At 43.1% G+C, this 12,106-nt stretch overlaps 1 protein-coding gene across 1 annotated transcript in view; it reads right to left on the bottom strand.

The window, feature by feature from the left end:
• The window catches only part of mfn1b (mitofusin 1b), a 51,388-nt gene that overhangs the window by 20,615 nt on the left and 18,667 nt on the right, over positions 1-12,106 (bottom strand). The window contains exons 7-11 of the mRNA XM_084309002.1: positions 10,586-10,693; positions 7,317-7,470; positions 5,550-5,617; positions 1,550-1,671; positions 1,065-1,191 (exon numbers count right to left, since the gene is read on the bottom strand). Of these exons, the coding sequence (XP_084165128.1) occupies positions 1,065-1,191; positions 1,550-1,671; positions 5,550-5,617; positions 7,317-7,470; positions 10,586-10,693 (579 nt within the window). The remainder of the gene's footprint in view (positions 1-1,064; positions 1,192-1,549; positions 1,672-5,549; positions 5,618-7,316; positions 7,471-10,585; positions 10,694-12,106) is intronic.

The raw sequence follows: 12,106 nt of genomic DNA on the forward strand, positions 1-12,106 counted from the left end.
CCGGAAAAAGCATTTTCAGTGCTTTTCAGAGTCCATTACTTCAGAGCGTAAGATGCCTGTACTTTTTGATCCCACTGCTCTCGTCACCTTGCTCTCCACCTCACTGCTCCCCTCACCTTGCCCTCCACCTCACTGCTCTCCTCACCTTGCCCTCCACCTCCTCACTGCTCCCCTCACCTTGCCCTCCACCTCACTGCTCTCCTCACCTTGCCCTCCACCTCCTCACCTTGCCCTCCACCTCCTCACCTTGCCCTCCACCTCATCACCTTGCCCTCCACCTCACTGCTCTCCTCACCTTGCCCTCGACCTCCTCACTGCTCTCCTCACCTTGCCCTCCTCCTCACTGCTCTCCTCACCTTGCCCTCCTCCTCACTGCTCCCCTCACCTTGCCCTCCACCTCCTCACTGCTCTCCTCACCTTGCCCTCCACCTCCTCACTGCTCTCCTCACCTTGCCCTCCACCTCACTGCTCTCCTCACCTTGCCCTCCACCTCCTCACTGCTCTCCTCACCTTGCCCTCCTCCTCACTGCTCTCCTCACCTTGCCCTCCTCCTCACTGCTCTCCTCACCTTGCCCTCCACCACCTCACTGCTCTCCTCACCTTGCCCTCCACCTCCTCACCTTGCCCTCCACCTCCTCACTGCTCTCCTCACCTTGCCGTCCACCTCCTCACCTTGCCCTCCACCACCTCACTTCTCCCCTCACCTTGCCCTCCACCTCCTCACTGCTCTCCTCACCTTGCCCTCCACCTCCTCACTGCTCTCCTCACCTTGCCCTCCACCTCCTCACTGCTCTCCTCACCTTGCCGTCCACCTCCTCACCTTGCCCTCCACCTCACTGCTCTCCTCACCTTGCCCTCCACCTCCTCACTGCTCTCCTCACCTTGCCCTCCACCTCCTCACTGTTCCCCTCACCTTGCCCTCCACCTCACTGCTCTCCTCACCTTGCCCTCCACCTCACTGCTCTCCTCACCTTGCCCTCCACCTCACTGCTCCCCTCACCTTGCCCTCCACCTCCTCACTGCTCCCCTCACCTTGCCCTCCACCTCCTCACTGCTCCCCTCACCTTGCCCTCCACCTCCTCGCTGATGGCCTTGATCTTCTTCTTGATGTCGTCCATCAACAGGTTGAGTTGGTTCCTCACAAAATCCAGCCGATCGATCAGATACTCCCTCTCCTCCAACGCCGCCACCCTGTAGCCCCCCCCAACAGGACATGATGTCACAAACACTGGGTACACTGCATTGTACAGGAAATGTAGTAGTCTATATAGTCAGTGTGTATTTAGGGGTTGTGTTTAGCACTTAATTTCAAGTTAATAATAACCACTTGTGTCACTACTTTCCACATACATTCTAAGCTCGTACCACCAACCCATTTAGTACAGGTCAGGACAGGGTTTCCTGGAGGTTTCATAGCCGAGTCCATCTCTATCATGGAAATCCAAAAGGAGAAGACAATCTCGGAACAACGAAACACTGCAGGGAAACCCGGCCCGGCCCATTCCCAACTAGCTAGATCAGGAGAAAGCGGATGAAACGGTACACCCACCTCTTCTCGGCCGCCTCGATGTTGATGGCGTCCATGATGCCTTTGACCGTTTCAGTGATCTGCTTGGCCCTGATAGTGTGCTGCTCAAACTTTGTTTTCACTGCTGACTGCGAGATACACTCCTGCGAGGCCACAACACACACGTTACTGTGACAGGGCAGCGGGCTACGGCCGTGCGACACACAACACGCCGCCGGGGACAAAAAGGAGTACGAGATACACACCTGCTCCTGAGACTTGGGGACAAAACATAGAACTGAAAAGGAAACAAGTTAAAGACGACAGCAGCCGTGTGTGTATCTCGTGTCCCAAAAGACCCTGCTTCCTCTAATGACACAGTAACGTATTAGTGAAGCGATAGCAAAATCATAGGAACGAAAAGGAAATACAACAAATAATAACAGCCAAAGGTAAAATAAGATAATTTGTTAATGTGCTCGATATAATTACGTATATATATATATATATAATTATAGAGTACAGAGAGTTACTTATTAATCGAGTGCTCTGTCCTCCTAGATGAGATTAAAAGCAATTTCCTGAAAATAATTAACTGAATTCAGGAAAATTATTCATTAATATCATATCGGGGTTTACAGATAAAAGCCTGTTCAGTCATTGCACGTCAGAAAGACACTAGATATTCTGGAGACATCATTGTTATTTGATTCGTTTTCTTGGGCTTAACCTCTTAAGTCCTAGCCCTATTTTCTGAAAATCTGCCTAAAAATACATACCTAAGTAAATGGAAGCTTACTCCACTTTTACAAGGACCATTTGCATGTTCTTGGTATCTAGGGACATCTATGGATCTCAGAGAATGTATTCCCAGTGTCAGAAATATTGTGTCTGTTACTAGGCTTGAGTAAATTGTAATGAACCAAAAAGGAGAACATCAATTCTATTTTCTTTGACTGTGAATAACACCATGCTAAAAATGACCAGACATGAAAGACTGCCACTGAGCTCGTTCAGCACCCTCTTGAGATCACATGTACCGGTACAAAGAATCTAAGCAAATTAATAAAGGGAAGATGATTAAACAGAAGGTTTTGTAGATGCAGTACTGAAAACTGCGTTCCAATTTATGCCAATAACGTTCAGGTTTGTGGTAGATAAACCCCGAAAAATAAGATAAGAAAATGTATCCACAAGTCATATGATTGACAGAAGCTGGCTTGAGCTGGGTAGTGTTGTTTTTCGAAATTCCAACGGCATTCGAAAGCTCTGGGTCTCCTGTCCTCATACTACAAACAAAATGGCGGCGCGCATTGAAAATGGCGGATATTCGCTAATTTCTGAATACATTCCCAAAACGAATATTTCACTAATAACACTTTAACCTATTGGTAAACAAACGTATTGCTGAAAATATACACTATGACTGCTGTTTTGACAGGGTTAGGGTATTTACTCTTGGTTACATTTGGAAAATAACCCAACATTAATTCATACAGTCTGTAGAGATGGATTTATGGCTTGGATCCGGTACCGGACTCGTCGGGCTTAAGAGGTTAAGAATGTATCTAAACGTGCAACAACCGTGTTAGTAGGGTTATCTAACGCACCCTCGCCACACACAAAACAACTCAGACGAGACACAGTGCAGGCAAAAGACTAGAGACAACAATCAAAAGGAGACACTGAACAGAATGAAAATAGAACTGAAAGGAAGAGACGTCCTCGCCAGAGCAAATCTAGACTTCAGCAATGAAGACTCAGGTTGATGGAAAAGGCACATTGGTTGATCTAGTAGTGGGAGACTCTAGAGTAAAGTGATTTGTGGAGAAACGCAACCAGCACCAGCACAGGGTAGTATGAAGGAGACTGGGAACCAGTACAGGGTAGTATGAAAGAGGACTGGGAACCAGTACGGGATAGTATGAAGGAGGACTGGGAACCAGTACAGGGTAGTATGAAAGAGGACTGGGAACCAGTACGGGATAGTATGAAGGAGGACTGGGAACCAGTACAGGGTAGTATGAAGGAGGACTGGGAACCAGTACAGGATAGTATGAAGGAGGACTGGGAACCAGTACAGGGTAGTATGAAGGAGGACTGGGAACCAGTACAGGGTAGTATGAAGGAGGACTGGGAACCAGTACAGGGTAGTATGAAGGAGGACTGGGAAGACGACCCACAGTGTGGGGTTAGAGATAGAACAGGTTATTGGGTGGTTCTACATGATTTGGAAAAGGATCTTTCTTGCTTACCATTTTTTCTTCAACTTTCTCCAATTACATAACTATCTATTTAAACAATTTGGTACATTCATTGGTTAATGCACTAATGGATGTACAAATTGTGTACATTTGTGTCATTACAGAATTGTGTACAGCATAACTAACTATCCTTTGAGGCCAATAAAGACCTAGTAAACGGCCATCTTCCTCATTAACAGCAGCCTGGAAATAAAGGACTGAGGATTTGACCAACTCTTTAGCATCATCAACCTCAGCATTTATAACCCTAGTGATTTGACTAACTCTTTATCAAGCACTGACCTCAGTGTTTATAACACTTGTGATTTGACTAACTCTTTATCATGCACCGACCTCAGTGTTTATAACCCTAGTGATTTGACTAACTCTTTATCATGCACCGACCTCAGTGTTTATAACACTTGTGATTTGACTAACTCTTTATCATGCACCGACCTCAGTGTTTATAACGCTTGTGATTTGACTAACTCTTTATCAAGCACCGACCTCAGTGTTTATAACACTTGTGATTTGACTAACTCTTTATCATGCACCGACCTCAGTGTTTATAACGTTTGTGATTTGACTAACTCTTTATCATGCACCGACCTCAGTGTTTATAACGCTTGTGATTTGACTAACTCTTTATCATGCACAGACCTCAGTGTTTATAACGCTTGTGATTTGACTAACTCTTTATCATGCACCGACCTCAGTGTTTATAACGCTTGTGATTTGACTAACTCTTTATCATGCACAGACCTCAGTGTTTATAACGCTTGTGATTTGACTAACTCTTTATCATGCACCGACCTCAGTGTTTATAACGCTTGTGATTTGACTAACTCTTTATCATGCACCGACCTCAGTGTTTATAACGCTTGTGATTTGACTAACTCTTTATCATGCACCGACCTCAGTGTTTATAACGCTTGTGATTTGACTAACTCTTTATCATGCACCGACCTCAGTGTTTATAACGCTTGTGATTTGACTAACTCTTTATCATGCACCGACCTCAGTGTTTATAACGCTTGTGATTTGACTAACTCTTTATCATGCACCGACCTCAGTGTTTATAACGCTTGTGATTTGACTAACTCTTTATCATGCACCGACCTCAGTGTTTATAACGCTTGTGATTTGACTAACTCTTTATCATGCACCGACCTCAGTGTTTATAACACTTGTGATTTGACTAACTCTTTATCATGCACCGACCTCAGTGTTTATAACGCTTGTGCTTTGACTAACTCTTTATCATGCACCGACCTCAGTGTTTATAACGCTTGTGATTTGACTAACTCTTTATCATGCACCGACCTCAGTGTTTATAACGCTTGTGATTTGACTAACTCTTTATCATGCACCGACCTCAGTGTTTTTAAAGCTATATCCTGTTCCTAGTGAGTGGAGGAGTCTACAGTGTTTGGCCTGATTGAACTACGAGCAGATTTAATTTCCTTACCAGTTTGCACTGTTGAGATAGATGTAAAGATATCATGTAATATATCATTTAGACTACATTCACATTCACACAGTTAAATTCCTCCTGAAATGTTAGCTTGATTATTTGATTTAATTCATTTATTTGATGCAGCAGCCCATCTGGATTCCATCGGGGAAAGAGGTTTTATTATCTGAACTGAGTACGAACATACTGTGGGACACAAGATGTTGGACAAACACAGGCTCACACAGACCTGCTCACACACACACATGCACGCACGCACACACACACATGCACGCACACACACACATGCACGCACACACACACATGCACGCACACACACACTTGCCTCAAACCTCCTCTCAAAGCTCTGGAACTCCTGCAGTCTCTCCTGGAAGCCTTCGGCCAAGGCACCACCTTTTAGACAGAACAGTCATTTAGAGCTGAAGATGAGGTAGAACATCCTACTGATATTCACCTTATTCACCTCATCTTTACTTTCATAGAAAGATCTTTACTTTCAGAGCTCCGGCTCGCTATGAATGCATTTCCATGATTTGAAGACCAATTCATTTCCATGTATCCATGAAAGCGAGGGGGGAGGGGGGCATGGCTAGCAAAAGTCTGTATGTACTATTCAATCTACCTACCTGGTAGTTACTCAGAGAACACAGATGACAGATACTACATGGACATAGTATATGACTGTACAGCAGAGGCCTGGCTAAAGAGTTCACAAGGCAACCTTCTCAAACTCTCGCTAAAAAAAGAGTTCACAAGGCAACCTTCTCCAACTTTTGCTAAAAAAAGAGTTCACAAGGCAACCTTCTCAAACTCTCGCTAAAAAAAGAGTTCACAAGGCAACCTTCTCAAACTCTCGCTAAAACAAGAGTTCACAAGGCAACCTTCTCCAACTCTCGCTAAAACAAGAGTTCACAAGGCAAACTTCTCAAACTCTCGCTAAAACAAGAGTTCACAAGGCAACCTTCTCCAACTCTCGCTAAAACAAGAGTTCACAAGGCAACCTTCTCCAACTCTCGCTAAAACAAGAGTTCACAAGGCAACCTTCTCCAGCTCTCACTAAAACAAGAGTTCACAAGGTAACCTTCTCCAACTCTGGCTAAAACAAGAGTTCACAAGGCAACCTTCTCCAACTCTCGCTAAAACAAGAGTTCACAAGGCAACCTTCTCAAACTCTCGCTAAAACAAGAGTTCACAAGGCAACCTTCTCAAACTCTCGCTAAAACAAGAGTTCACAAGGCAACCTTCTCAAACTCTCGCTAAAACAAGAGTTCACAAGGCAACCTTCTCCAACTCTCGCTAAAACAAGAGTTCACAAGGCAACCTTCTCCAGCTCTCACTAAAACAAGAGTTCACAAGGTAACCTTCTCCAACTCTGGCTAAAACAAGAGTTCACAAGGCAACCTTCTCCAACTCTCGCTAAAACAAGAGTTCACAAGGCAACCTTCTCAAACTCTCGCTAAAACAAGAGTTCACAAGGCAACCTTCTCAAACTCTCGCTAAAACAAGAGTTCACAAGGCAACCTTCTCAAACTCTCGCTAAAACAAGAGTTCACAAGGCAACCTTCTCCAACTCTTGCTAAAACAAGAGTTCACAAGGCAACCTTCTCCAACTCTCGCTAAAACAGAGTTCACAAGGCAACCTTCTCAAACTCTCTAAAAAGGTCAGTGGGGACAATGACAGCCAGCCAAGTATACAGGTGACTGGGTCCCATGTGAGTGCTGGTGATAGCAGCCACACAGCAGATATAGAACTGACATCTTTATGGCCTGGCTGGGGTTAGGGGGGGGGGGCTATCTGGAGAGGTAGTGGAGAGTGGGGTAATTATAGAGGAACCCTGGAATGACCCTGAGAGCAAAACAATATAAAATGGAATGAATGTAAAGTCTCAATGTCTACAGATACAGAGGTTATATGATCATATTAATGTTAATAAGTTTGTCTCTTTGATGAACAGTTTTTAATCAAATTGCCCCAAAATTAAAGATCCCCCCCAAACATCTAATGAACTAGTTTTGCTAGTAATAACCATAACACACAAAAACAAAAAACACTTTCTTTCTTTCTTTCTTTCCCTCCTGCTCCTCCTCTTACCTGCCTCAGGCATCCCCTGTGCACGCTGCATGCGAGAGTTGAGCACCTCCTTGGCCGACACGAAGAAGATGCGGTTGGGCGCCTGCTCGCGGTCCACCACCTTCAGCTCCTCCACCAGGAAGTGGACACAGCGGTCTGTGTGCTGCTTCCTCACCTGGAAGACATGGCGTTACTTTATTATTATTATATGACCTTACTTTACATACTGTATTATATGACCTTCAGTGTTTCCCACAGGATTTTCAGAGACTATGGGGGGTGAACCTCCGGAATTTTTTTTTGGCACATTTTAAAGTGCATCAATCTGGTGCACTTTGAAAGAAAAATAAAGAGGCTAGATCTATGATGAACTTTGTGCTCAAAACACAAAATCGACTAGAGCTTCCCAATCCTCTCCTCGAAGCACCCCAGCCGTTCAATGTATTTGTTAAATTCCACCACGAGCACACCTGATTCAACTTAACAAGCCCTTTATTAGTTGAATCAGGTGTGCTGGTGGTGGAATTTAACAAATACATGGAACGGCTGGGGTGCCTCGAGGAGAGGTTTGAGAACCACTGGACTAGAGCATACATTTGAGCCATCAAAGAAATGAAGCAAAAGTGGTTACCCGTGTTGAACTGGTTTATTTTTTAGAAAATAAAAAAAATATAGTGGATTACTATTACGACTACTACCACTGCCAATACTACTGATAAATCCCTATTGGCAAACTTTATATTTAAATTCTTTTTTTTAATAATATATTTAATATATTTTTTTTTATTAAACTTTTTGTTTGTTCATTATACAACTGTGGCGGGACTAATTAGGGCCGCCACAGTCTAGGTAATTAATGGGAAACACTGACCTTACTTTACATATTACCTTACTTTAAATTATATTATTAAATTACCTTACATTCTATTATTATATTACCTTACATTATATAAATGTAATATTTATAATTATATATATAATTCACCTTACATTCTATTATTACATTACATTCTATTATTACATTACCTTACATTAATGGCCTTACTTTACATTATATTATTATTAGTGCCGTCAATAGATTAAAAAAAAAACTAATTAATCTCACAATTTTCTGTAATTAATCTAGATTAAAAGAAATCGCATTTTTCTAATTAAGACCGAAGCTTGTAACAGATATTTACTCGAGTAAAATCCTGGAATTAATGTAGAATCAACACAAAGAAAGTATATTTAGATTCAAAGACTATTTTAATAGCTTTCTTTGATCTTTGACCATATTACACAATGATCCATATTTAATGACACCTCTCCTCCTCTCTTCTCTTCTCTCTCTGTCTCACCTCTCAACCCTGCTCCTCTCCTCTCTCTCTCAGAGACATGTGCTTTCGCTCTCAACAAACAACAAAACCATCAACATTGAGTCAGCTTTAAAGACCTCTTTCTTATATACGCAGCGCTAACAGAAATAAAAACAACCCAGGCCTATGGTAACGTGCAGATTGGCTTAGAGGACGATAATGTCTTGTATGAACTACTAGTAATATAAATCATATTAACAACAAAAATGTGTTCCATCTTCATGTCAGAAAACACACACAGAACAGGGGGAGAGGGAGTGAGAACACACACACAGAAAACAGGTGGACACAGACATGGAGAGAGAGAGAACAACACACACACGGGGGAGAGGGAGTGAGAACACACAGCAGGGGGAGAGGGAGTGAGAACACACACACCCACACAGAAAACAGGTGGACACAGACATGGAGAGAGAGAACAACACACACACAGGGGAGAGGGAGTGAGAACACACACAACAGGGGAAGAGGGAGTGAGAACACATGATTTCCCATACATTTGCAACCTCCAGAAAATGGTCAGCACATGTCTCAGCATAGTGTCGCTCCTCTGTTTTACTCAGTTAGCGCAAATGACTGCAGAGTCCACTTAGAGGTTTAGTTATCCGCCCACGAGCACCACACTCCAGCAGCGTAGATTGGCGAGGCCCAGTGGAAGTAACTTCAGCAGGGTGTTTTGCTTTGAGATGATACGCCAAAGACGTACTACTTCTATGGTAGTTGAAATCGTCTTTGCAAAGTGCGCAAATTACTTTACATTTCTCCAACGAGCCGTCTGGGAACTTTTTAAAGTGAAACTTCTGGCCTAAAAGTCTGCCTTTGTCCATCTTCGCGCCAGTGACTGTCCTCTAACCAGGCGGCTCGCTTTATCTAGTTTGGCTGCACACGTTATGGGTCAGCCGCGACATGAAGTAAACATAATTTAAATTAATCTCCAAAATTAAAGCGTTAACTTTGACAGCACTAATTATTATTACCTATTGCCTATTATTATTATATATTACCTTACATTACATTATTAATATTACCTTACTATAAGTTATAAATAGAAGATATAAGAATAAATAAAGGTTTGAATGAATTAATGATTATTATTATATTACCTTACATTATAATAATAATGGATTGGATTTATATAGCGCTCTTCTCTGACTGACTGTTGCTCTGACTCAGAGCGCTTCACAGAGTCCATTATTCGTTCATACACAGTCATACCGGTGGTGGTAAGCTACAATTGCAGCCAGAGCTGCCCTGAGGCAGACTCACGGAAGCGTGGCGAATAATCAACGCCTACGGCCCCTCCGACCACCACCAACATTCATTCACATGCATACACATTCATACGAGGCAAGTAGGTTAAGTGTCTTGCCCAAGGACACAACGGCAATGGGATGGACATGGGCTTGAGCGGGATTCGAACCACCAACCCTTCGATCATTGGACGCCCCGCTCTACCCCTGAGCCACGCCGCCCCGTTATAAGGTTATATATTATATGACCTTACTTTACATTTTTGACCTTACTTTACATTATATTACCTTATATTGTTTATATCATTATATTACCTTACATTATATTACCTTACATGATATTACCTTACATTGTATAAATTATATATTACCTTACATTGTTTACATTATATATTACCTTAAATTACCTTACATTGTTTATATTATAATATATTAACTTACATTATATTATTAAATTACCTTAAACTTTTTATATTATTATATTACCTTACATTGTTTATATTACCATACTTATTATATATATATATTACACTACCCCCATCCCCCCTGAAACCAGTGCCATCAAGCCTAACTGAATCGATATTGAAATCAAAATCGGGACCTTGTGAATCGAAATTGAATGGGGTGATCAGTGCTATGAGTGCAAGTGAACACAGGAGCCACAGTAGACACAAAGACTCACATCCTCCATGTATTCTGGCTCGTTTGCTGAGGCGTCCCAGCGGTTATTCAGGATGAAGATGTTGGGTTTAGAGAGACGCTCGTTCACCTTGTGGAAGAAGTGTTTTTCCTGGGTGGAATAAAGAGAGAGAGAGAGATCAGTGGACAGTGACAGGAAGAGGATGATACTCTTATTATCTTTGGGATAGGAACACAGCTGTATTATTAAGATAAGATGTTCCTTTATTAATTCCCTTGGGGAAATTCAGGTGTCATAACACCAGGAGGGGAAGTACAGGTACAGAAATGACAGTAAAATATAGATAATACAAATATCAGAGTAGAGGTAAAACAACAAGATAAAATATTAATAGATACAGTAAAAAAGATAGTGTGGTCACACAGGTGAAACATATGTATACTCCATCAATAACAATAACACACTACGCCGTTCAATGTTCAGTAGTTAAGAGTCAAACGGTTCTCCAGCTGTTGGCAGCAGTCCATGCCCACGGCTGTGGAGCCTGATGGCTACTGGCATGAAGGACTGGCAGAGGCAATTTGGGGCGGGATGAGTCTATGGACGTGCTCCTCATCTTGGCTAGCTCCTCAGAGGGAGCGGGCGGGGTTCTGCATTTATTTATTTTGCATTTGTTTAAAAAAAAATTGGACTTTATAGTGTTCTTGTTTTCTTCCTTACTTATTGTGATGTTTTCTTCTTGACTTGTTTAAAGAAGACGTGTCCGGCCCATGGGGACATTAACGTGTGTTGTCGGGCCTTACAAATAAATTTGATTTGATTAGATTCTCCAGGATATCGTCCAGCTTTGTTCTTGTGACGTCAGAGCGACTGGCCCAATAGTGGCTGAGGGCGCTTGGGGCGTCCCTTCTCGGGCACCTGGACGATGCAGGAGGTCTTCCAGAGCCGGGGAACCTTCTTCAGCCTCAGGGAGAGATTGGCTTACATTTACCGGTAGTCATTTAGCTGACGCTTTTATCCAAAACTACTTACAAGTTTTGTACGACAAGTCAGCAGGAAGGGTACAACTCCATCAGCTGAGTAACAATGTTCATCAAAGTGTTGAGTGCTACAGTGTAGGTTAGTATATTAGGACAAGTGCATGACAGTAAGGTTAGGTAGGGTTCGTTTTTTTTTCTTGTTTTTTTCATTTCAGATATTGATTGAAGAAGTGAGTCTTTAGTCAACGGCGAAAGATAGGACGGGTTTCGGCTGTCCTAACTGTGGTGGGAAGTTCCTTCCACCATTGTGGGGCAAGGACAGAGAATAGGCGGCTTCTCGTTGATATCCCTCCAGGAGGTCGGATAAGAGTAGGTCTGAGGTGGAACGGTCGGTCAGGGGGGAGGATTTGGCCGGCAGGTGAAGCAATTCAGTTTTGCTTAGGTTCAGTTTGAGGTGGTTGGTCGTCATCCAGGCCGAGATGTCGTACAGACAGGCCGAGATCCGCTCAGAGACGTGGATATCTGAGGGAGGAAAGTTGGATACGGTACTGGAGTGGTGCTGCCAGCTGCCCGGCACACACCT

Source organism: Notolepis coatsorum (genome assembly GCF_963971535.1).
Source record: "Notolepis coatsorum genome assembly, chromosome: 2".
Classification (NCBI taxonomy): Eukaryota; Metazoa; Chordata; class Actinopteri; order Aulopiformes; family Paralepididae; genus Notolepis; species Notolepis coatsorum.